General features: G+C 37.0%; 1 protein-coding gene across 13 annotated transcripts in view; it reads left to right on the top strand.

Moving 5' to 3' along the window:
• Positions 1–24,327, top strand: part of EML5 (EMAP like 5) — a 166,668-nt gene extending 142,341 nt beyond the window's left edge. For 3 of the 13 annotated variants that reach the window (XM_082451171.1, XM_082451166.1, XM_082451174.1), the window contains 11 exons: positions 2,241–2,261; positions 10,742–10,915; positions 11,732–11,940; positions 15,587–15,744; positions 17,158–17,272; positions 19,380–19,568; positions 19,741–19,913; positions 21,581–21,743; positions 22,049–22,152; positions 22,901–23,054; positions 23,514–23,760. In XM_082451171.1, the coding sequence (XP_082307297.1) occupies positions 2,241–2,261; positions 10,742–10,915; positions 11,732–11,940; positions 15,587–15,744; positions 17,158–17,272; positions 19,380–19,568; positions 19,741–19,913; positions 21,581–21,743; positions 22,049–22,152; positions 22,901–23,054; positions 23,514–23,735 (1,682 nt within the window). In that variant the 3' untranslated portion in view covers positions 23,736–23,760. Of the gene's footprint in view, positions 1–2,240; positions 10,688–10,741; positions 10,916–11,731; positions 11,941–15,586; positions 15,745–17,157; positions 17,287–19,379; positions 19,573–19,740; positions 19,914–21,580; positions 21,744–22,048; positions 22,153–22,900; positions 23,055–23,513; positions 23,761–23,902 lie in introns of those variants that run through there. The other 10 variants (XM_082451170.1, XM_082451173.1, XM_082451172.1 and 7 more) reach the window with 9 other exon arrangements.
• Positions 24,328–25,988: the final 1,661 nt, after the last annotated feature.

The raw sequence follows: 25,988 nt of genomic DNA on the forward strand, positions 1-25,988 counted from the left end.
AGCTTTGCTCCTTCTCCTTTTCTTTCCCCTTTTCTCCCTTTAAAAAAGCAATTTTGTTTAACATATTTAGGGCTATAGTTTTCTCTTTTGATTAAGAAATGTTGTGGTCACACATTAATCTTTCATGAAATTTGACCTTCTCTACTTCTTTCCCTTTTTAAAATTGAGATATAATTGACATAAAATATTATGTTAGTTTCAAATGCATGATTTGATATTTTTTGTATTCTTTCCCTTTTGTTGAAAGGCAACACTATAGAGAATGTGGAATGGCTAATTATCTCCCCCTCTCTGTCCTTCCAAGTCAAAGTTCAGGCAGTACAGAGGTGGATTTTAGATCATGTATGTAGTTCTGTGCCTTGCCCTACTTGTAGCATTCCACAAGACATAAAATTCTTTACTGATGACTAATTAAGTGTAAGAAAGACTCAAGAGAAGATCAAAGAGTAAGAGACTTTTTCTCTTCTGAACCTAAAGAAAATTGAATCAGTAGTTACTTTGCTTGCCAGGCTTGTTTAAAACCCACAAAGCACGAAAACACTTTATAAAATGTATATGGTTCTCTTTGTTAAAAAGTCATATAAATCATAGAGGTACTGAAATATTTGCTTTTGTGGTATTTTAGCCAGTTACATTCAAACTTTTCTTTTTTCTTGGAATCTCAGAGCCAAATATATCATTTTATCCATCACTAGCTGTCCATCATTAGATGTTTGAATTTCCTTTGTTACATATTTGATTAAGGATCCTCCTACATGTGCTTGAACCCCATTATCACTTGATGCCTAACAGAGTAACCTAACCTCTCCTTTTTTTGAAGCTCGTTTTTTTTTTTTTAATAAACTTACTTATTTTGTTTATTTATTTTTGGCTGCGTTGGGTCTTTGTTGCTGCGCGCAGGCTTTCTCAAGTTGTGCCACTTTCTCGAGTGGCAAGCAGGGGCTGCTCTTCGTTGCGGTGCGTGGGTTCTAAGCACGCGGGCTTCAGTAGTTGTGGCACGTGGACTCAGTAGTTGTGGCTTGTGGGCTCTAGAGTGCAGGCTCAGTAGTTGCGGCACACGGGCTTAGTTTTTCCATGGCATGTGAGATATTCCCAGACCAGGGTTCGAACCCGTGTCCCCTGCATTGGCAGGCAGATTCTTAACCACTGCACCATGAGGGAAGCCCAGGAAGCTCTGTTATAAAGTGCTTCTTCATATAGAACCAAAATTTGTTTCTCTTTCATTGCAATTCACTGGTCCTCATTTTGGGGCACCCAGAATATTTAGACCTGTGATGTTTAGGTCTTTTTCTGTACTCTTAATTGTCCCAGGCCCTGCAGATATTCTGGGATAAGCCTGATCGCCAAAACCAAACACCCTCAGTCTTTAAACCATTCTTCATGTGACATGGTTTCAAGTCCTCTCATCATTTGGTTGTTATCAGAGCATGTTCAAAACTAAAAGTGGTATATCCTGACTGGTCTGTTCAGCAGAGTCAAGTACTTCATTACCTTTTCTCTCGTATTCCAGGTCAGGATACGATAAGTCTACATATGTCATTGAAATAATTATTTCATAGGGATATAAAGCTCTGCCAAAGCACAGAACAATCATCTGTCTTGAAAAGATTCCTAAATTTTTCTGCTTTCTTTCTTGCAATAGACTATTGCTTCTAAAATTGTGGTTAATAAGTATTTCCACTGCAAATATAATGAGTTTTGTGTTTTCTTTTTTGGCAATCTTTTACTCATACAGAAAATGTTTAATTAAAAAAAAAATAATAAAGGGGTTAATTTGTGGCCTGAATTAAGAGCTTTTTTTTTCTTGAGTTACATGCTAACTTTTGCCATCATTTCTCTCAGAAGGTTTAGATCTAATTCTTCCCTGCATGTAGAGATGCATTAAAGCCCAAAGGATCTATTAACAGGGCATTTTTTAAACCAAAATAAAGTCAGATCAATTTTAAACCATATCAATATTATTTTAAGTTGTTATATTTAAAATTTCATGTAACTCACTATATATAAAGAAAATATTGATCCAAAGATTGAAAGGTCATATTCATAGAATGTTAATATTCATATATAATTGAAATTAGTGGCTTTACTTACAGTGTACTCAATTTTGCATAATAAAACTAATTTTGTATATAACAATTATTTAAATTACTTAAAATTATCATTTTATGATAATTGAGTTTTTACAAATTTTGCTTATAGTATTTATGGATAATTATTATTCTGCTATTTTTCCATTATAGGTGATTCAGCAGACATGTCAGGTAAGGAAATTAATCATTTTCTATTTCAGTCATATTGTTAAGTAATGATAGCCCAAATTTTTATAGAGTAATAAGATACTTGAACCTATTTTGGATTTTTTTAAAATTAAGAAATACAGCATTTTAATGTCATGATGCTGAGCCCTGTCTGCAATAATAAGTTTTTTTTTAAAAAAAGCTAATATATTTTGACCTTCTTAGTGTGCCCAACATTGTTGTAAGTCATCACAAGAATTCTTCATAGTAGATATTAAGTCGCCAATATCACATAGCTGGTAAGAATAAAGGTGGGGCTAAAACTCGATCTTAAATATGAATCAATAAATTTTATTGCCTAGAAATAAAATTTTTTTAAACTTTATTATTTTTATGTAACCATCTTAATTATTGCACATACTAGATCAACAGAGCATTTAAAGATTTGAAAATAACTTTTTATTATTGATTTTGACCATGGCTTTGTGAAGTTAAAAAGCTGTTAGATGAACAATGCATGTCTGTTGTTTTTAGATATTATAATAACTAGGCTTTTCAACTGTATTTCAGTTTACATAATATAGTAAGAATTAGCAGTTTGATAAGAAAACATTTATTTGATTTCTACCAATTTATGTGATTTGTATCCATTTCCCTCCCCTCCTCCAGGGTAAAGCATGATTTTGTGATTTGACTGTTTAACTACAAATTTATTCAACACAACAGGCAAGGTCCTTGCTCTCTTGGTCTACACTCAAGAGCAGGGGTTAGCAAACTACAGCCCTTGGGCCAAATCTGGTCCAGCACCTGTTTTTGTACATCCCATGATTGAGTATAGTTTTTATTAATTTAAGTAGTTGGAAAATAACACGGGAAGAATAAAATTTCACAAAACATGAAAAGTATATGAAATTCAGATTTCAGTATCCATAGATAAAGTTTTATTGGACACAGCCATGCTCATTCAGTTACATATTGTCTATGGCAGCTTTTGTGCTTTAATGGCAGAGTTGAATAGTTGCAACAGAGACTGTTTATAACACTCTCATTGCTTTCCACTGCTGCTTAGCACACTACAAACTGCAGTGATTCTGTTTTAAAACTTGACAGGTTTTGAGTGCTGCGTGTATTGCTATTCCACAACATTTTTTTGTTGTTGAAGTATAGTTGATGTACAACATTATATTAGTTTCAGGTGTACAACATTGGGATTCATTTTTTTACAGCTTATACTCCACTAAAAGTTATTACAAGATAATGGCTATAATTACCCTGTGCTATACAATATATCCTTACCTATTTTATACAAAGCAGTTTGTATCTCTTAATCTCGTACCCCTAATTTGCCCCTCCCCTCTTTCCTCTCTCCTTAGGTAACCACTGGTTTGTTTTCTATGTCTGTGAGTCTGTTTCTGTTTTACATATACATTCGTTTGTATTGTTTTTTAGATTCTACGTGTAGGTCATGTCATACCGTATTTGTCTTTCTCTATCTGACTGACTTCACTAAATATGCTATTCTCTAGGTCTATCCACATTGCTGCCATTTTTTTGTTTTTTAACCAGTGTATATCTATCATGTCAAAACAAGGGAGGGGAAAGGAAAATAGACTTTGAATGTCAAACTCAAAAGGCACAGTGAAGTGTGGATTATGTTGTTATGAAATTAGTTGGTAAAACATTGTGTTTATTATGCAATGATACTATAGCTGTGCTGAAAGAATACAATATATGTCAACATTTTCACACTAAACTTTATCACAGTATTCCCAGTTCACAGGAAAGCAAAAATCAGAAAAATTAGAAACTTTAAAACAATATCTCATCACAACAGAATTTCTTCAAAAAACAATAAAATAAAATGTGGCTACAACCTAAGGTTCTGAATGATTCATTTGTTAGCTAATCAAGAAAAGCTGTTTATTACTGTGAGTTAATTAAATCATGTTTGATTGCAACGAACAAGTGTCCAGAGAAAATAAACTTAAGACTATTAGCTTTTTGGCAAAAACCATTGCTAAAAGAACTGAGGACATTGGGAACAACATCAGTAGTCACTAAAAACAAGACCAAAAAAAGGCAGATGATTTTTAATGGTTTCCCTTGGCTCTTGATGGGTTGACAAATGTTGCCAGTTGTTTATTTGAGGAATCAGTGCAGACTTTTAAGTGACTGAAGTTTGCCTCTATGAACGGTGTCCATGGAACAACTACAAAAGATAATATTTTCAAATAAGTTAAGAAAACATGAATTCAGTACAACCTGAAGTGGAATCTGCTAAGATGTATTACAGCTGATGGTGGTAAAAATATCTGTGGAGCTAGAGCAGAAAAGGGGATAGTTGATTAAATTTAAAAGGCTTATAATCATTTAAGGCATTTATGGCTATTCATTGTATTATTTGTCAGCAGGTGGTTTGTGGAAAATATTTCAATCTATCATGTGTAAGTGAACTTCAATATTTTGTTATTGAGAGTCAACAGTTAATTTTGTTAGCTCTCATAGACTTAACCATCATCAGTTCCGTTAATTTATGTTAGAAATAGAAGCTGAAAGTCCTGACTTGCCCTATCCCCACAGCAGTTCAGTGGTTTAGCAGTGGTAACATTTTGGGGTTTTTTTTTGGCAATTTCTGTAGCTCAGAGCCAGAACTGAAATTTTTCTGAGTGAGAACTGCCCTCAGTCTCTGTTATGGAAAACTCAGTGGCTTTGGAAATTAGTTTTTGCTGCATACTTGATAATGTTTCTTAATGATTCAACCTGAAATTACAGGGACATTATAATTACAACCTGAAATTTCAATTACAGTGCTTATATGTGAAACTTATACTGCAGGAAAGTCATTTGATGACAACTAATCTTTGAATCACAAGTAACGCCAAACTTCTCTATATACTTCTCATACTGTCAAAAATTAAGATGAGAAGTGAGATTCCCATTCCCACACAAATTTGCAGCAAATGTATTTTCTGGGCTCAAGTTACAGCTCCAGCAGCATTTTTTAGATCTTGATACAAGCGTAGAGAAAATTTCCATATTTAAAAAATCTGTTTAACTGTACAATTGAGGAACTTCCACCTAACCTTCAATTTAAAGTTATTATTCTGCAATGTAATAAATGCTAAAAGGCAAATATCAAGATAAGACTCTAAGAGAATTTTCTGAATGCCTTCCAAGTGATTAATATGCTCAATTAAAATCATATGCTTTTGGATGATATTCATATTTGACAGTACCTATCTGTGTGAGACATTTTCACAGTTGAAAATTATTATAGATCATTATCAGATGAACATTTGTAATTTTTTTAAAAAAATAAACTCTGATTTTGAACCCCACTTAAGTGAATTATCCCCCCCCAAAAATTTCATTCTCATTAATAGATCTATATTATAAAAATTTTCACTCAATGAATTTCATCAATAAAAATTTTGTGAAAATTTGTTTTCTTTTATTACACAAGTACCTGCATAATACCTTGCATTTTGTCTCTTATCTGACCCTTTACAGTGAAAGTTGCTGACTTCTGCTTTAGAGGGAGACAGGCAATAAATAAGTACTTTCCTTTTAAATAACATGATCTAAGATGGTGATAAATGTGATAAAAACAACAAATAGGGCGATGGCAACAAAACAGAGTGTTTTTTCAGAGGTGGTAACATTTAGCTAGGCCAAGAATGACACAAAACAACGATACCTGAAGGGTGATCTGGGGGCTCTAGGCTGAGGCCTGGTTTGGGAATCCTACGACCACCCACGCATTCAGTGATTCACTAGAAGGAATCACAGGACCCAGAGATAGTTACGGTGCTGTAGCTTATTACAATGATCAGCAAGGGAAAAAGACACATCAGGTGGAGCCTAGAGGATCGAGGCACGGGCTTTCTATGTCTCTTCCAAAACACTCCTCCAGGGGTCACACAGAACCTGCTTCTTCTACCAGCAGCCAGATATATCAATGCAGGTGCAGTGTTTCTGCCCAGGGAAACCCACTGAAGACTCGGAGACCAAGGTTTTTACTGGGGGCTGGTCACATAGACACAAAGCCACAACTACTAAAATACCATAGTCCCAGAAGAAAGCAGGTATTCAGTGCCCCCCGTGGACAAAATAACCTTATCAACATAGGGAACATTTCAAAAGTCAAGTTCTTACACACTAGCAAGCAGGCCATTCTAGTGATAGTAACCTCAGTCCTGCTTCTGTTAACTCCCTCCTGGGGAGGCCCTAAAGCTGAATCAAGAAACAGGAAGGTCCGTGTGACTGCAGTAAGGCCTCTAAGTTGAACCTAGAGAGGGGCAGGAGTCAGTCACGTAGGGCTTTGCCAATCACGGAGAGGAGTTTGGATTTATGCTAAGCACAGAGTCCGTCATTGGAGAGTTTTAAGCAAGGGAGTTATGGGATCTAATTTTTATTTATTTTATTTATTTATTTATTTATTTTTGGCTGCGTTGGGTCTTCATTGCTGCACGCGGGCTTTTCTCTACTTGTGGCGAGCGGGGGCTAGTCTTCGTTGCGGTACGCGGGCTTCTCATTGCGGTGGCTTCTCGTTGCGGAGCACGGGCTCTAGGCACGCGGGCTTCAGTAGTTGTGGCGTGTGGGCTCAGTAGTTGTGGTTCGTGGGCTCTAGAGCACAGGCTCAGTAGTTGTGGCGCACGGGCTTAGTTGCTCCACGGCACGTGGGATCTTCCGGGACCAGGGCTCGAACCCGTGTACCCTGCACTGGCAGGCGGATTCTCAACCACTGCGCCACCAGGGAAGCCCTGTGATCTAGTTTATCCTTTGAGGAAATCACTCTCTGCACTATTAGGAATATAAAGGGGAAAGAGCCTCCAGAAAACTAGGAGGCTATCATAGTAGTCCGAGCAAAAGACATTTTAAACTAGGGTGTTAGGAGTGAAAATGAAGAGAACTAGATAAATATGGACTGTATTTTAGAGGTAAATCCAGCAGGTTTTTTTTTGATAAATTGGATGAGGGGGCATGAGAGAAAGTAAGGAGTCAGGACTAAATTAATTTTTTGCTTGAGCAGCTGGCTAAATGAGATGGGGGAATACTTTGGAAGAAATAGATGGGCAGGGAGAAATTGCCTACAGTCATATGGAATGAAGGGAGTGTAGGTTCAGATGCAAGAAAACTGGTAGGTTTGGAGGTGGGAAAATAAGGAACCTCCTCTCTGATGGCTTTTATTTCATCAGCTGAGAGTGAGGAGATGGTGAAGTAGGTGGGGGAAGAGTTTTGGAATCATCACTTTGGAATGTGGGAGAGAAAATATATATATTAGAAAAGATATGGTATAATTACCATTTGAATACAGTAGATGTGTTTTGAGTAGACACTAAGGGAATATCTTTTGTCTCTGACAAAGTTTTTTCAGCCCACCCAAGACTGTGTCAGGAGGTAAGAATTTGACATTTTTGATCCTTAAAGCAACTCAAGGAGAGAGACCTCTCTCTGGTCTAGGTTACTATTTGTCCTGATAGGCAGTTGTCCATTAAGTGACTTTAGTGATCTTCCATGAGCCCTCTAATGACAGAAAATAAGGAAATTTACTATCACACAAGAGTGGAGTGGGAGGGTGGTCTCCTGCATTTGCTGATTCAGGAGCTCCACGGTGTGCTGCTTCCTATCTCTTCTGCTCTGCCATCCTCTCAGCATTGGCTTCACCCATAAGGCTGTGGTATTTGTGTTATAAAAGGGCTGCCAGTAGCAGTTGGAGTTACATGCTTCCTTGCTTTTTCATCAAGTGGGAAAGAGGATAAAAACTTCTTTCGAAACTATGACCTAAAATTAGTGCTTCCTTTTAGCCTGATTGAGTCATTTTAAGATGTGAGCAAAGCCCTGTACTAAGAAGACCCTGATCTGGGGATACTGTGTGCTATTGGCTTGAATCTGGATTACTGAACTGAATCACTAATGTCAGGGGTGGGGGAATGGGAGGGTAAGGGTTGTGGGGTATGAGGGGGGTGTTATCACAATGGGCTCAGACAGTTAGCTGAGCATGCAGTGTCTTTCCCCTGAATCACTTGCATTGCATGAGGAAGGCATGGATTCCTGAATAAAATTGGAGCTTTATTAAGAAGGAAGGAGGAAATGGATGCTGGGTGTACAGAAAAGAGTTGTCCACTATAGGAACCAAAGGGCAAAATACAGTTGGCACACTTAATGGTCCATATTAAAACTTTGTTTTTAAAATATAGTGTTTTCTATGCCGCATCAAAGGCAAGCTAAGGGATGAAAAAAGAATATCCTTTAAAACTTTGATTATTATGAGATCCATTTGTAATTTTAAGGGACCCTTATGGCATCTCTATACTGGAGACTAAGAGTCAAGAATGGTTATGAAAAGTGCGTGGGATTGATTTTCTGGAGACAGGTTGGTGTGGAAAGAGTGAGAATAGAACCTGGGTGCTGACAATAGCACACCTCTGCTGGCTCTGCCAGCTCTGAGTTGTGTGACCTAGGCCAAGTCACTTAACTTCTCTGAGCCTGAGTTCATAGGGAAACATAACTGCCTAGAAACAGGGATCAGAAAGAATGAGATGTCCCTGGTAACATGCCTTGCCCATGATGGGCAGTCCTGTCTGGTAGCCTACAGGAAGGCGAGAAATAAGAGTAGTATCTGTGTTACTCTAGCAATGACCACTTTCAAATTACAGGAGAAAATAAAATATACTTAATGAACATAATTCAGTCTTTCTTTAGTAAGTTAGGCCTTGAGAAGGTCCAGTAATTTAAATCTTAAATATTGTTACTGATGTAAGTTTTGGACACTCTAAATGTGTAACAATCCCATAACATTGTCATACCTATATGTTTTAAGATGTAAATTCTTGGTATAAGCTTCTTACCATCTCATTTGATTTTTTATAGAAGTTTGAAAAGCTCACTAATTCAGTTTACTTAAAATTACTTGCTATTTAAATTTTAGATAAATGTAATTCTTTGTAATTTGTGGAATATTAAATTTGGAGAATATTAAATAAGTGATATTTCTTGAAAATTCATTATCTACATCATCACATTTAGACAAATATAGTATATGGGTTGCCCAGAGGTCCTTTTTGTAAATATATAAAAATGTTTCTGTATTACAGAAGACCTATATAATATTTAGCACTGACAAAATATTATAGAATGATCTCCAGCACATATGTATATATATACATATTTTACATTTAAACCATCTGGCGATCCTTACTGAATTAAGTTTACCCGTCCCTCATATCCTTTGACATTTATTGAATGAGGAACATTCTAATTTTAGTCCAGTGCTTTAATTATTGTGGTCAATTTTTCACACATAAATACTCTATTATATGGTAAATTTTTATGTCTATTTCCATGTAGTTTTGATTTTTTTTACAGTTGCATAAATCTTTGAATGATTTTTACTTAATGATACTTAAACTTAATTCCCTGAGTTACTATATTGTAACAACTTTGTTTGAAGAACTGTCAGATTTAATTTATCATGGTATACTATAAATTGTAGATGGTACATAATATAGTCTAAATTCATCAGAATATTTTCTTTAGAGACCACAATTTCTTTCTGCATCGAATGATTTTAAGGCGGCTGGCTCATCTTTTCGTAATATTTCTCTATTTTTGCAATATTTGTACCAGATTTATAATTTGAAGCAAATGCACTTCCATATTTTGATTATTTTACTAAAAGTACTTATGTTCTGAGACTGAATTAGCTGCTGAATTGACTTACCTATTCCTTTTTATAGGGTGCAATTCATGAAAAAAGGACAGTCCAAAGCTATGGTTTTTTTAACGTAGGAAATACAGAGAACTGGGAAAACTTTTTAAGCAGTAGAAACAGGCTGGACAAGATAAATTTAAAAATCTAAAAAAGAAAAAAAACAACAAATATAATTTTTTTAAAAGATTAGCAGTTTAATTTCTTCCATGAAATCCTGTTTAAAAAAAAAAAACTACTGTCTTATAAAGTGATATGAACTTATTAGTTTTTTACCAGATATATGCCTATCCAGTTGAAGATTTCCTTTGTGATCTATTCAGGTGGTTTCCTACCTATTGCCTTTCTCAATTTGTATTTACTTTCTATCTCTCCTTCATATAACATAGGTAGTAAATATATCCTGGTATTTCATAAGTGTATAATGTTTGTATATTTCTGCACATAATTATATAAAGATTTAACGTGTATCTAAAACATGCATTATTTTTTGAAAAGTTCTTTAAAGTTGTGATTGCCTAATTTGCTTGTCTAAATGCTATTTTCTCAAAAGTGCAATTTGGACTATAGCCTGAGGAAGTAGTCTGTATTTTTCTCCCTTCCTTTCCTTTCTCTTCCCTTTTCTTTCTTTCTTTTTAATTCAGTCTTAGTTTTGAGCTACTTTTTAGTAAGTACACTGTCTTTCTTTGGTACATATTTTTCCTGTGTTTCAGAGATGAGTATGCATCAGCCTTAGAAATGGAAACATTTGTAATAGGTGTGTTACAACTTTTGGATTTTTATCTTTGTTTAGCTACAGCTCCTTCCATCCACATCTGGGATGCAGTGAACAAGCAGACTTTATCCATACTAAGATGCTACCATTCAAAGGGAGTGTGTTCAGTCAGCTTCAGTGCTACTGGTAAACTCTTGCTATCTGTGGGGCTAGACCCAGAACATACAGTTACCATTTGGAGATGGCAGGAAGGTAGGATTTTTTTTTTCTTTGTAATTTTAAAAAATAAAAATGGGGTGATAGGAATTTTCTGTTTCATATTTGTGTTAACTTGGTGATTGAAACCATTATTCACTATTGAGCCCTACTCAATACCCATACACAGTTGTAGGTATGTTCCACTTTCAAAACCCAGTGAAATTGTAAACAAAGTATAAACTAATGAAAGTTATTAATATTATAAATGATTCACTGTTCTTTCCTTTCAGTAAGAAACTATGCAGGTAAGTGTCTTGCTAATTATTATTTGGTTGGTTATAGAGGATCTTACTCAAGAATGCGATGAATTATATTGTTAAGTGATAATGGAACAGCAATAGGGTAATATTACTTTAACACATTTCGGACAGAACTTTTCGGTTACATAGCCATTATAAAAAGTGAAATTCATAGAACTACACAGAAAAAAATAAGATATGGTTTCTAAAATGCCCCTTAAATTATAATGAAGCGTTCCATAAATCACACATCACTTGCAAAAATATGTAAAAAGGACCCTCTACACTAGTAATTGTATGTCATGTGATTGCTAGGTAGCAGTGCAAGGGACATGCCCTCTCTCTTTTTTGGGGGCCGTGCCGGCGCAGCTTGTGGAATCTTAGTTCCCCGATCAGAGGGCCCTCAGCAGTGAAAGCGCTGAGTCTAACCACTGGACCGCCAGGGAATTCCCTGCTCTCTTTATAAGCATTTAGTTTTTGAACTATATATTTTCAATAACTGTTTGATCCTGTAAAAATTAGCTTAGTTCTTATACTAACCTAGAAAATTTTGTTGTATCTTTTTTATCAGGTGCCAAAATTGCCAGCAGAGCTGGTCACAACCAACGTATTTTTGTGGCAGAATTCCGACCAGATTCAGATTCCCAGTTTGTCTCTGTGGGAGTAAAACATGTTAAGTTCTGGACATTGGCAGGAAGAGCTCTTCTTAGCAAAAAAGGGCTACTGAGCACACTGCAAGATGCCCGGATGCAGACCATGCTTGCTGTTGCATTTGGTGCAGTACGTCTCTTAAAATGCGTGTGGTAGTATAACTGTGAATTACCCAGATTGGACTAGTTTGAATTTTCTTGCCTTAGATAGATGAACCACATGAATGTTGTTTATATGGCACTCTAGTCCACTAATCCTTACATATGTCCTGGTCATGCATATATTTCATCTTTCAAATTCTGATACTTTCAGAAATCAGGGACTGGGAAAGAAAGTTAACGAGGGAGAAGGATTATAAAACATCTGAGTCCTTGGGCCACTGCCATTCTCAAAAGCCTTCATTAATTTTATAACTGTCACCCTAAATCTCCTAGGTCCTAATAATTTGTCAGAATAGGAGAAAGATAAGTCATGAAATGTGATTTTTCTAGTATTTAAGGTGGTACTTGGTTTAGGATTTCCTTTGCTTCCTATCATCTTAACTCACTGCTTATTATGTAGTTGGAAGTGCTCTTGGCCAGTGTCTCTCATTAAAGGGAAGAAGGCGAGCACAGTTCCTGGTCTAGTTTACTAGGAAGAGTGTTCAAGAGCCATTTCCTCCCCTCCCCTCCCCCATTCCACCTGGGCTTGTGATTTACAAGACACATCTCTTTCCTTTAATACCTTGCCCTGGCCAGGCTTTTTAAATCCTTTGATGCATCAAAAAACTAAGTCGGTTTTCTTACTAAAGTGTTTATGTGGGTATGTAATACTTGAAGGAAGAAAATTATAATTCTAGATTCTTAAAGAACACTTATATTTTTGAGACCATTGAAAGTGCTGGTTGTGCTATGTCGAACTTCAGTTAAATATTGTGGAGATTCTTAATACAAGACCAGTAATTCCTTTCCAGAAGAAAAACTTATGCACTCAAGTGTTTGACATTTAATATGCCCATGTACATTAACTTTCTTTGTGTATAAAATTCCTTATTTAGTCAATTGCCCATTCCCAATAGAAAATAAACTTGAAGATTAGACTGTTAGTCATATGTGAGGAGCCTTTAGAAATTATAAGTAAAAGAGTGATACTATTGCACGTTCATTGGTTCTTTTGCCTAAATAAAAGCCTTCTCAATATTTTCATTAAAAAAAAAGAATATTAGTCATAATTGACTTATGTTTGAAGCAACAGTGCAATCAGTGCGAATGTTTTGTCATATAACAAAATGGGTTGATGTTCAGTTTAAGCCTTTTTGAGCATCCTCTATGCTAGGGGCTATGAAAGGAGCAGGCGAAGTAAAATGTTAGTTTTTACATTCCAATCGCAGATAAGGCATGAATTAAAGATGCTCCTATATGACAAGTATTGAGTTGGCCAAAAGGTTCGTTCAGTTTTTTCTGTAAGGTGGCTCTAGTAGCACTTAGCTGTCTTTAACTTCATTAGAGACAATTTTGTTAGATTGTATGTGACAGCTGTCATATCAGCGTGCATTTAAAAAAAGACATCAAAATTGGTGAATTTTTGTGTAGCCATTTTAATATTGAAGATGGAAGAAAAAAAGCAACATTTTCGGCCTATTATGCTTTATTATTTCAAGAAAGATAAAAACGCAACTGAAATGCAAAAAACAGATTTGTGCAGTGTATGGAGAAGGTGCTGTGACTGATCGAACATGTCAAAAGTGGTTTGTGAAGTTTCGTGCTGGAGATTTCTCGCTGGACGCTGCTCCGTGGTCAGGTAGACCAGTTGAAGTTGATAGCGATCCAATCCAGACATTAATTGAGAACAATCAACGTTATACCACGAGGAAGATAGCCGACATACTCAAAATATCCAAATCAAGTGTTGAAAATCATTTGCACCAGCTTGAATCGCTTTGATGTTTGGGTTCCACATAAGTTAAGCGAAAAAAAACCTTGACCGTACTTCTGCATGCGATTCTCTACTTAAACATAATGACAATGTTCCATTTTTTAAAATAAATTGTGATGGACTGTGAAAAGTGGATATTGTACAATAATGTGGAACGGAAGAGATCGTGGGACAGGCGAAATGAACCACCACCAACTACACCAAAGGCCGGTCTTCATCCAAAGAAGGCAAGGTAATGTTGTATATATGGTGGGATTGGAAGGGAGTCCTCTATTATGAGCTCCTTCAGGAAAACCAAACGATTAATTCCAACAAGTACTGCTCCCAGTTAGACCAACTGAAAGCAGCACTCGACGAAATGCATCCAGACTCAGTCAATAGAAAACACATAGTCTTCCATCAGGATAACACAAGACTGCATGTTTCTTTGATGACGAGGCAAAAACTGTTACAGCTTGGTTGGGAAGTTATGATTCATCTGCCGTATTCACCAGACATTGCACCTTCAGATTTCCATTTATTTAGGTATTTGCAAAATTCTCTTAATGGAAAAATTTCAATTCCCTGGAAGACTGTAAAAGGCACCTGGAACAGTTCTTTGCTCAAAAAGATAAAAAGTTTTGGGAAGATGGAATTATGAAGTTGCCTGAAAAATGGCAGAAGGTGGTGGAACAAAAAGGTGAATATGTTGTTCAGTAAAGTTCTTGGTGAACATGAAAAATGTGTCTTTTATTTTTACTTAAAAACTGAAGGCACTTTTTGGCCAATCCAATATAATCACTGTTTTCCAAATATGAGATATAGAGATTAAGCATAAATGCTGAGGAATTTGAAGTAATATTAAATTGTAGGGAAATTAAGCGTACAAACTAGTATTCTCAGAAAGATTCAAGAAGATCTGTTTGTTTTTGATACAATCCAAAATCTTATTTTCTTATTGGTTCTTTCCATATTGTTTTTGGTGAAGGATCTTATACAAGTTGCTCTAAAAGTGAAGCTAAAATGAGACAAAAATAGCACATAATGCAGGATTTGATTTCTCCAGTTTTTGCATAAATGAACTATATATGAGGATTGCAATTCTCAAAGTCACCTAAATCATTCTTAAATTTTTGGTACCTTGACAGATTTATCTTATTTTGGATTCATTGCAGACAGAAATGCATTAACTTTTGCTATTTTGATTTTAAGAAATCATGGCAAATATTAATTTTCATACACAATTTCTGAAAAACTACAACTTTGCTACAGATAATAGTTTTACTTTCCATGACAAAATACTTTATCAAACCTAATAAAAGTTATTTTCACTTCCTATTCCTATTCTTATTTTTAATCTCAGTTACTAATGACCTTTAAGTTATTTCTTGGGCAGCTAGAGGGAAGCAATCCAAAGAGATGATATAAACTAGAATTACAGCATTTTTGAATTGGAAGGGACCTTAGAGACCTTAGGTCTTAGGGACTTAGAAATCCCTCATTTTACACTGAAAAAGTTGATACTCATAGAGGTTAAAAGTCTTGACCAAAGTTATTCCAGCTAATAAGCAAAAGACCTGGAAAAGGAAACGGCCCTAACAAAGCTAAGCCTTGAGTTCAGGTTTTCAGACTCTGACTCTACTGTTTTCCCGCCATCCACGCTCTCTGTATCAAAACGGTGACACAGCGCGACTCTCCCTCTGAGTCCTCCCATGTGTCTCTCCACACGTACCCTTTTTCCTCCTAATAAACACTTTGCTTGTTTCACTACCAAAAAAAAAAAAAAAAGGTGACATAGGCTCACACTTACATAGAGAATTGCTGTTTGAACTCTATTTGAACTTTTCATGAGTTTATCTCCCCCTTCCCCACTCCTTTTCAGAATAACTTGACGTTTACAGGTACCATCAGTGGAGATGTCTGTGTGTGGAAAGACCACATATTGTGTAGAATCGTGGCCAGAGCTCACAACGGGCCTGTGTTTGCCATGTACACCACCCTTCGAGACGGACTTATTGTCACTGGTGGCAAGGAGAGGCCGTGAGTCCTCTTTCTTTTCACAGCCTTGCTGAATATTCATGCGTTGTGATGCCTCTGGTTTGCAGTTAGTTATGTCTAGGCCGCATGGATTATCCTCCGACCTTCCTCCTCATATGCGTCTCCTTTACTGCCTTTTATGCACCTTCTTGTTGATTTTTATTTCTGGTCTTAAATCCCTCCCAGTGTTTTTCACATTGTAGATAAGTCTAAACTCCAACGGGGTGATCATTTTTCTGAGGTATGGATAGGTAGCTATCCTGCAGGTTAGGAATTGATTTTCTTAATGTCTCTCTGCCTGTATAAATATTGGCTGAGTAGTAGGTGGTGATCTATGGGGGAATCTTTGCCATTGGACTCAGGATGCATCTCGACTGCCTGCTTTCTTTTTGGTTCAAACTGGATACTAAGGGATAAAATTCATACTGCTGCATTAGAAAAGGATGAGAGGATACTAGAAATAAACTTTGCCTTGTTTGCTTTTGCTTGAGGCAAACTTGTTAGATAAAATTAAGACCTCAAAATGTGTGCAGAGAGGCCTTTTTCTGAGTGGTTTTCAAATCTCCCAGTGGAAACCAGATACTTATCATTGATTTCCTACTAACATATTCATATGCATGTTAAAATGGAATGTATATGTGACCAGGAAGTAAGTACATTCCTATACAGCATTGAAAGAACCCACAAATATGCAGCAGCTTTTGCCTTTCACATAAAGGAAGACTGTATAAGAGAAAAAACCATAAATGGGCTATATTTATCTTTTGCATATTACTCTGACACTCGTGTTTCCACACCTCATCTAGTCTTGCGCACTCCTACTCACTAGTAACCTACTAAACTGTTCAGTAGCATATTTAATAATAATGGTTGGAAAGAAATGTGCTGCTCTTTTGGCCCTGAAAATATATTCTGTAGCACAGCATCTGTAATCCTATTATCTAGCCTTGCATTTCCATTATCCTCTTAACATTAAGAATCATTTTGGGGACTTCCCTGGCAGTCCAGTGGTTAGGACTTGGCACTTTCACTTCTGTGGCCCAGGTTCAACCCCTGGTCGGAGAACTAAGATCCCACAAGCCACATGGCACAGCCAAAAAAAAAAAAAAAAAATTCACTTTGCACGTTTCCTCAGTCAAGAAGTATTATGAGAGAGGATATATGATGTATGGGCAGGGGGCGGTGCTAAATAAACTTATGCTAATGTCAGAAAAATAAGTGTTCATAAAATAAAATTTGCTTAAACTGAATGTTTGAGACACTGTATCTTAAAATTACCATAGAAAGTTTATAAGAATATAAAGATTGGAGCTTCTTTTTCTGTTCTGCTTATAATTTAGTATTTGTTTATAATAAAAATTATTTGTAATAGCCAATAATAAATGCTTCTTTTGGTTTGGGTTGTTATTTTCTTAGGTCAAAAGAAGGAGGAGCAGTCAAACTGTGGGATCAGGAACTGAGGCGATGCCGCGCCTTCAGGCTTGAGACAGGACAAGTCACAGATTGTGTCCGTTCTGTGTGCAGAGGCAGAGTAAGATGTTTCTTGAGGCATTACAGTGCAGCAGACAGTAGAAAACAGTTATTCCTGTGATTCTCTCACCTTTCGCAACTTGATGAATAATAACTTAAAGATGGACTTGCTTGCCAGTTTTCCTCTGCCTCTTCTCTGCTGCTTTCTTTGCAGAAAGACAGGAAGCTGTTCTCCTAAGCACTGTATCTAAACCTCCTTATTTTCTTGCATCTGCTAATTCAACTCTGGTAGACAGTTGAATTTATTTGCCGGTTGACTCGTTTTGATTAAAGCAGCTGTCTCCATTTGTTTAAAAAATACACATTGCTCTAAAAAATTTGACCGTGCATGCACTCACAATAAGTGTATTTATAAATTACATACATGTATTATCCTGTCTGTGTATTAAATATTAGTTAAGCTTACTTTTATTTTATAGTTATTTTTAACTAAAATCTGATACTTTCTTCCTGTATCCCAATGCACTTACACCTCTTTGGAGATCTTCAGACTAATATATCATAGTCAAAGTCAAAACTTTGATGACTGGAGAAGCGAGGTGTATTATCCTTAGCGTGGGCTCGCACATGCAGCCTGGCTCAGTGCTCTTGCAGATGCGCCTCTGGTCATAGAAAGCTTTGCATGAGCTAATGGCTGGCTTGCTACTAAATTAGTCAAAGCAAAAAATTCTCTGAAAGTATGTTATTTTGGTTTTGGACCCAAATCCAATGTGTGTATGTTGAGTTTGGGGGTGCTTCCCACACACCACCAAACAATTCTCCAACACCAGCAGCGTGTCCAAAAATTCAACTAAGTTCTGACAGTATCTACCAGAGAAGGCATTGGATTCCACAGGTTGAAGGTTCAATCCTACAAGACTGCTCCCCTCACCACCACGTCAGATGCCATGTTCTTACCTATGCTTCTGACCAGCTGTAGTTTGGAGTTCCCAGCAACTCCTCGTTGGACTTCAGACACCAGTCAGTTACCTGTCCTCTGACCCACTGCCTATAAGTTAGAGAGGGTTGTACGACCCCTCCTCAGGTTCAGTTATTTTGCTAGAGTGGCTTACAGAGCTCAGAGAAACACGTTACTTACTGGATCACCAGTTTATTGTAAAAGGATATAACTCATGAACTGCCAGATGTAGAACTGCACAGGGCAAGGTATATGGGAAGGGGAGAGGAGCTTCCATGACCACTCAGCCTGCATCTCCACGTGTGCACCAACCTGAAAGCTCTCCAAACCCTGACCTTTTGGGTTTTTATGGAGGCTTCTTATATAGTCATAATTGATTAAATCTTTCACTATTGGTAATTGATTCAACTTCTAGCCCCTCTCCCATCCCCAAGGTGGGGCGAGGAGAGAGTGAAACTGCCAGCCCCTAACCCCTAATCACATAGTTGGGTCTCCTGGCAACCAGCCCCCATCCTTTGGTGAGGTCCATAACAAAAGATACCCCTCTTTTGTTCATCACTTAGGAAATTCCAAGGGTTTTAGGAGCTTCATGCCAGTAAGCGGGGACAGACCAAATATATAGGCCATCCCCAAGTTAAAGTTTTTCGATTTTAAGATGGTGCAAAAATGATACAAATTCAGTAGAAACCATATTTCGAATCTTGAATTTTGATCTTGCCCTGGCTAGTGATGTGCTAGTGCTAGTGATGTGCGGTACAATCGTCTCTCGGAGCCACAGCTCCCGGTCAGCCGCAAGGGCCGACAATCAGTTCTCTTACAGCCATGCTGTCTGTACCGAGACGACCACTGTGTTTTTCACCTTCAGGATAGTATTCAATAAACGACATGAGGTATCCAACACTTTATTATAAAATAGGCTTTGTGTTAGATGATTTTGCCCAACTGGAGGCTCAAGTAGGTGTCCTGAGCATGTTTAAGGTAGGCCAGGCTGTCATGTTTGATAGGTTAGGTGTGTCAAATGCACTTTTAACTTATGACATTTTCAACTTATGATGGACTTATCAGATGCAACCCCATCATAAGTTGAGGAAGATCTGTATATTTCTTACTCTAAGTCACAGTATCACATAGGCCAGTAGGTCGTTCTCATATTATTAAGAAGAGCAACTGTGGTATCCCATTAAATATATTGGCCCCACTTGTGTTTCAGGGCAAGATACTAGTAGGGACAAGGAATGCTGAAATAATTGAAGTTGGAGAGAAAAATGCAGCATGTAATATTTTAGTTAACGGTCATGTGGATGGACCTATATGGGGACTGGCGACACATCCTTCCAGGGATTTTTTCCTTTCTGCTGCAGAAGATGGGACAGTGAGACTCTGGGACATTGCTGATAAAGTAGGTATAATTTTTTTAAAAGATGTTACAATTTCTAAAAAGCAAAGTCCTAAATTGCTAGCACTTAAAGAACTATCTCAGCATTGTGTTGAGAATTTGGGGGAGAAACTGGTTTACTTTGTAAGTACTCTGCTTAATGTAGTTCTCTATGACTCTTTTGGTTCTTATGCAGAAGATGTTGAACAAAGTGAATTTGGGACATGCTGCTCGTACTGTGTGTTATAGCCCTGAAGGGGACATGGTGGCTATTGGAATGAAAAATGGAGAATTTATTATTTTACTTGTGAGCTCTCTAAAGATATGGGGAAAGAAGAGAGATAGACGATGTGCAATCCATGATATCAGGTTAGTCAACAAATGGAATGGTATGTCAAGGGTACTCTTTAAATGACCCAGCTTGCATTTGGAAAAAAGGTCCTTAGTGCCTGTAGCATTTCAACACATCATAAATTGTATGCTGAGATATGGCTCTTTGTGTACTTATCTACTTCTCCTGACTAAATTATGAGTCCACTGGGCCCCAGCCACAGTGCCTTATAATAGCAGGTATTCAGGGAATGTTTGATGAATAAGTATCACATTGGACATGTCCAGTAAGTTCATCCTGCCAAGAATTATCTTCCATCTTCCCTTAAAAGTCTGGAAAACTAGGGAGTTCCCTGGCAGTCCAGTGGTTAGGACTTGGCGCTTTCACTGCTGTGGCCCGGGTTCAATCCCTGGTCAGGGAATTAGGATACTGTAAGCCGCACGGCATGGCAAAAAAAAAAAAGCCTGGAAGGGCTTCCCTGGTGGTGCAGTGGTTAAGAATCCACCTGCCAATGCAGGGGACACAGGTTCGAGCCCTGATCGGGGAAGATCCCACATGCTGCAGAGCAGCTAAGCCCATGCGCCACAACTACTGAGCCTGTGCTCTAGAGCCCGCGAGCCACAACTACTGAAACCCGCATGCCTAGAGCCCATGCTCCACAACAAGAGAAGTCACCACAGTGAGAAGCCCGCGCACCACAACGAAGAGTAGCCCCCGCTCGCCGCAACTAGAGAAAGCCCACGTGCAGCAACGAAGACCCAACGCAGCCAAAAAAAAAAAAAATACCTGGAAAATTAAAGTTATAACCCCAAACATCTCTTAGAAAGCCTGAAAAATTAAACTTATAACCCCAAACGTCTTTTATTTCTCTTCATCTCCACTGAATATATAGTTCATTCATTTAATCCATAGTCATTGAACATCTATGCCCCAGATTATGAATTAATTAAAACTTTTCTTGAGCCTTTTTCAGTGCTTAAGCTTATATTAACAGTGGTTACCATTTACTGAGCACTTCCATGTGATCAAGATAGATTATTAAATCCAGGTCTGTCAAAAGCTTGCACTGTTTTCACCAGTAAAACCGTTTTTACAAATGAAACCTTCCTCAGATCTTCAGTATATAAAACAGTAATTATGGCTTCCCTCAGCTCTCCAGTTTCCCAAAGGTACATCAGCAAGACTTATGGAGCATTTTCAAAAAACTGAACTGTCCCATACTGCTTTGCATCATCGATGGGCAAATAGTACTTTATTATTTTAAAATAACTTCTTCAAGCTTCAAGCGGTATCACTTCATCTAATAACGGGGCGTGAGTTAAGCTGGTCTGTGTCCCTTGCTATTAAGACACGATCTTTCCAGATGAAAGGATCCTATCGTACTGAATTATGTAATTTAGGAATATATGTAAATTGATAGTGGCTTTTTAAAAACTGAGCTATTTTTAAAGAAATTAGGAGATGAAAATTCAGGAACCACTTAATGTTGAAGTAAAATATAAACCTTTTGTTTTATGTAACACAGGCAAATATCAGTATACACAATCTGTTGTGCCTATCAGGTAAATCTGTTTGAGGCCATATCACACACTATTTATCTCAAATACTTATTTTTGAGAGCTGAAAAGTCAGTGGTCTTAAATGTTTATACTATTTCATGTGGTCTAATGCATCTTTTACATGTAATCTTTTGTTACATGTTCAGATTTAGTCCAGATTCCCGGTTTCTGGCAGTGGGTTCCAGTGAGAATTCAGTGGATTTTTATGACCTAACATTGGGTCCCACCCTTAACAGAATCAGCTACTGCAAAGACATCCCAAGCTTTGTCATTCAAATGGACTTCTCTGCAGATAGCAGACATCTCCAGGTACAGTACCAAGACTACGCGAATAGTTTTTACATTTTGTTAGTGAATGCTTTTAAAACTCCTCAGTTCCAGAGCTTCTCAACTCTTGCCTTTTATTCACTACTATTCACTGTTTCTGCATAAATTCTTTACTATTCTTACCAGTCCTTTTCTTCATTTTTTTTGCTCACAGATTTTTGTGGTCATGTTTTAGTCTTAATAATGTTAGAAATGTAAATCAAGTAACACTTTGCCAGTTTACTATAAACTACTTCTGGATTTTGCCTCTCACATGATGGAATTGTTCCATTTTAATATTATGAAAGGTCTCCACTGGTTGCTATAAACGGCATGTCTATGAAGTGCCTTCAGGAAAACATCTCATGGATCAGGCTGCCATTGACAGAATTACTTGGGCTACATGGACTAGGTAAATATTTCATGTGTCAGAAGGGAAGAGCTGACTGAAGGTCAGCTGGGAGAACTGGAAAATCCTATTTCTGAACAGTTAGAGCCATTCCCACTAAGGAGCAGTAATTGAGTTTTAAGTTTTTGTTACCATCTTGAATTCTTCCTAAGAAGAGAATGATATACTTACTCATGCTGGGACCCCTTCTGATCAAATGTATTTCTATGCTTTATCAGTTCTTTTAATTAAAGGAAATCAAAGTTGTGACTTTAAAAATGCCCTGATACTTCCTTAACATAAGTAGGTTTAATAACAGACAATGAAAACATGTATTGGGTACTGTTAGGCAACTGTACTATTTCCCTATCTAAAGGAATGCTATTGATAGCAGCTGTTAGAAATGAAACCTTATACAATGGGTTCAGATTTGCTGGCTGTAGAACAGATAACCGTGCATAACCATCAATGAAAATGAAAAATGCCATCAACACTTTTAAAATAGTTCTATCAGTTATCATAAAGTATTAACTGACTTTTTAAAGGATTAATCTATAAACCCTTAAAATTATAGAACTTCATTGAGAAAAGGTGTATTGGGAGTGAGGGAGTGCCATCCCAGCAGGTTCAGGCTTCCAGGTAACACCTTGTCATAACTTATTCCTGTGTTTAAATAACGTAACTAGGTACTCAGAGGTTAATTACCAAGAAACTTTTTCAGTATGGTAAACCTATCTGTGCTATGGTGGATTTTTTTATTCCTTCTCTCTAGCATTCTAGGAGATGAAGTTATGGGAATCTGGTCCAGACATGCTGAGAAAGCCGATGTCACCTGTGCCTGCGTCTCTCATTCAGGAATCAGCCTTGTAACAGGAGATGACTTTGGCATGGTTAAGTTATTTGACTTCCCGTGTCCTGAAAAATTTGTAAGTTGACGTTGGGTTTAGTATTTTATGTAACTTTACTCCTGATTTAGACTTCTGATCATTAGTACTCTCTCCCACATAATAGCTAAAATGTTATATTGTCTCATGATTTGAAAATACTTTTAAATTTGTAATTCTAAAATTTTCTCCAAACTTCCTAAATCCATTACTCTGAAATAAAAGCTATTAGAAATTGTCTCCCCTTGCCCCCAAGCCACGCCATCTTCGCAAACTGTCCTGTGATTAGTCTTTTATCAAACCTTTAATCAATCTGTTACCAAATTTCAAATGCTTTTCAATGAAGATCCATTACTAATTCTGAGAAAGCATTTCATCATTAGCTGTGCTCCAAACCGCTTTCTCTCTCCACAGCCCTCGTGATGGAGATAATGGTTCCCGATTAGGAACCTTTGACTTCTGTTTTCATCACACACCCTGAGCTCTGTTCTTGTTTTTTAGGCGAAGCACAAAAGGTTCTTGGGTCATTCACCCCATGTGACAAATATTCGATTTACCAGTGGTGATCGACATGTTATTAGTGCTGGAGGTGATGACTGCAGGTTGGTAACTTTCTCAGCCCAAGAAGAGCAGGACTATCTTTTACTAGTTGAGAGGTTATTACTATTTCTTCGACAGGTTCAGTTTATGGACTCAGCTAGTCATCGTAATAAGGTAGCATAACCAGATGGCTCCTTGGAGTCGCATACTGTGTAAATACAGAATAAAAGGAGTTGAAAGAGTAAAGGTTTTACACATGTATGATTTGAAAGCTTAATTAAAAACATTATAAACTGTTCTGAAAATCTAGAAATATAATGAACTCACTGCAGTTCTTTCTCTGATTGCAGTTTATTTGTCTGGAAATGTGTGCATATGCCTCACTGAAAGATACGGATGCTGAGAAGACTCCATAAAGTAACAGCCTTGAGAAACCAGAGCTACACAAGAGGAAAAACACCAGAACCAAACCCTGCGTGGTCATGCGGTGCTAACTTAAGACTGTAACAGGGATTTATCCACATTTGTCAAAATAGCAGAAAGATTGATAAGTTCAAAATATTTGTTACATGCACTAGATAACTGTCCATAATCCGTACACTGCCAGGTAATCACATTTCAAGGAGGGACTGAATAAATATTTGCTGGTAAGAGCCACCCCCCATTTTAGGGAGGGTGCAGATTTGGCAGACTTCCTGGGGAGGTTTGGGAGACAGTGCTCCTCAAAAAAACGAACCAAAACCTTAAAAACCCAACTTGGATAATTTTCTTCCTCTTTTTAGCAAACCTTTTTCTTTTTAGAATTTATATTTTATTTTCAAGGTTCAGTTGTTTAATAAAATATTTTATCCTTGTGTTCACATAAGGAAATACACCATCACCCTAAAGGATCACAGGTTTTAAAAGGCAAACATTATTTTCCCTAAGAAAACACACACAGGCTTTACTGGAGAAAATGATGCTTCTTAAGCATTAATAAAGTCCTGTTTATAAAGGACATTTTTCTCCTGGAAATTTTAAATTCAGGAACAAAGCCAAAGTTAGTAGTGTATGATCGCTACATTTTCATTTTTGAGCTGTCAATCTTATGTTCAGAATTCATCTCTATAATTGAAAGACTAAAATATGATCATGGCCTCATTAATGAAAAAGTAGTATGATGAACAATCATTTCCAATGGTGTACAGTTTAAGGTTTTATATAGCAATAGTATTTAACTGGCAGAGAATACTGAATATTTAAAGATGTAGTCTAATAGAAACGTTGTTTAACATGTAAACTAAAGTGTTAAGTTCACATTTACGAAGTTATACAATTTAGTAATCTTGAAATAAAATTTTTATAGCCTTTTTTTTCTATTGGAAAAACTTGTTTAGTTAGATGTATGTCACCCCATCGGCTGACTTCCAAAAGGAATGAAGATAGGTCCACTTGTAAACTTGTCTATAAAAATTCCTTTTTGGTGGATTGGGGCTGAACTTAGATCTTTACTCCTATTCACTTTAAATGCTGCCAAAGATCAGTACTTGCCATTCAGGAACTTGCTGTTTAGCTTATCTGTAGTTTCCTGAAGACTGGAAGTTATGCAGACTGCTATTTAAAAATATATTTTTCTAAGTATGAAGAAGTTTAAGATGCTCTTTTGGTCCTATAATTTTTACTTTAATGTGTTATCTTCGTAGCATAATAGACCCCTTCTTCAGGTTTCTGGAAATCTGTTTTCTATGTGCAACACCTTGTAAATATTAAAAACAGAAATGGCTGAATTTTATCATGGAAAGCCTAAGCAGTGATTGATTGAACCCAGTCAGTTTTAAAGCTCTGAATAGCTGTGTCTGAAGGACTGATTGGGGTGTTTGTTAAGAAGCTTGAAACATTAAGATCATTTTCTTTCATTTTTCTTATCAATGGATTCTCCTAAACTAAGCCCAATTTGAGAAAACACTAATATTAAGTTTCTATTCATGTGTATTATAAAGGAGCAGCCAATAAATTAGAGCAAAAAAAATCCCATGAACCACACTCTCCTCTCCCCATATTTTTGAGGCTGTTGCAGTTTCAAATTTTCCTTCTGAGTCAAGTTCACCTGCTTTTGGCTAAAGAGAAATTCCAGTTCCTTTACAGTGTGGGGAGAAACTCTTAACTATAACCTTAAACAAATAAACTATATAGGATAAAATTGCTTCCACCGCATTTTTGTTCTTCCCAGTGGCCAACCTGGTAAGCCAGCCTGAATCACTGTTGTCAGTTTCCCGATTAAAGGTCACGTTGATTTTAAGTAGTCATCCCACAGCCACCTTGCTTATAGGAGCCATCAACTAAGGGAAGGTGAATAACCACAACAGGCCATGTAGATTATGCCCTATGTTTTTTTAACCCAGAGAATTATTTTTGTGTGCAGTATTTGACTGAACTCCCGAGTTTGTACCCCGAGCC

This window comes from Balaenoptera physalus (assembly GCF_965194825.1).
Source record: "Balaenoptera physalus genome assembly, chromosome: 2".
NCBI classification, from domain to species: Eukaryota; Metazoa; Chordata; class Mammalia; order Artiodactyla; family Balaenopteridae; genus Balaenoptera; species Balaenoptera physalus.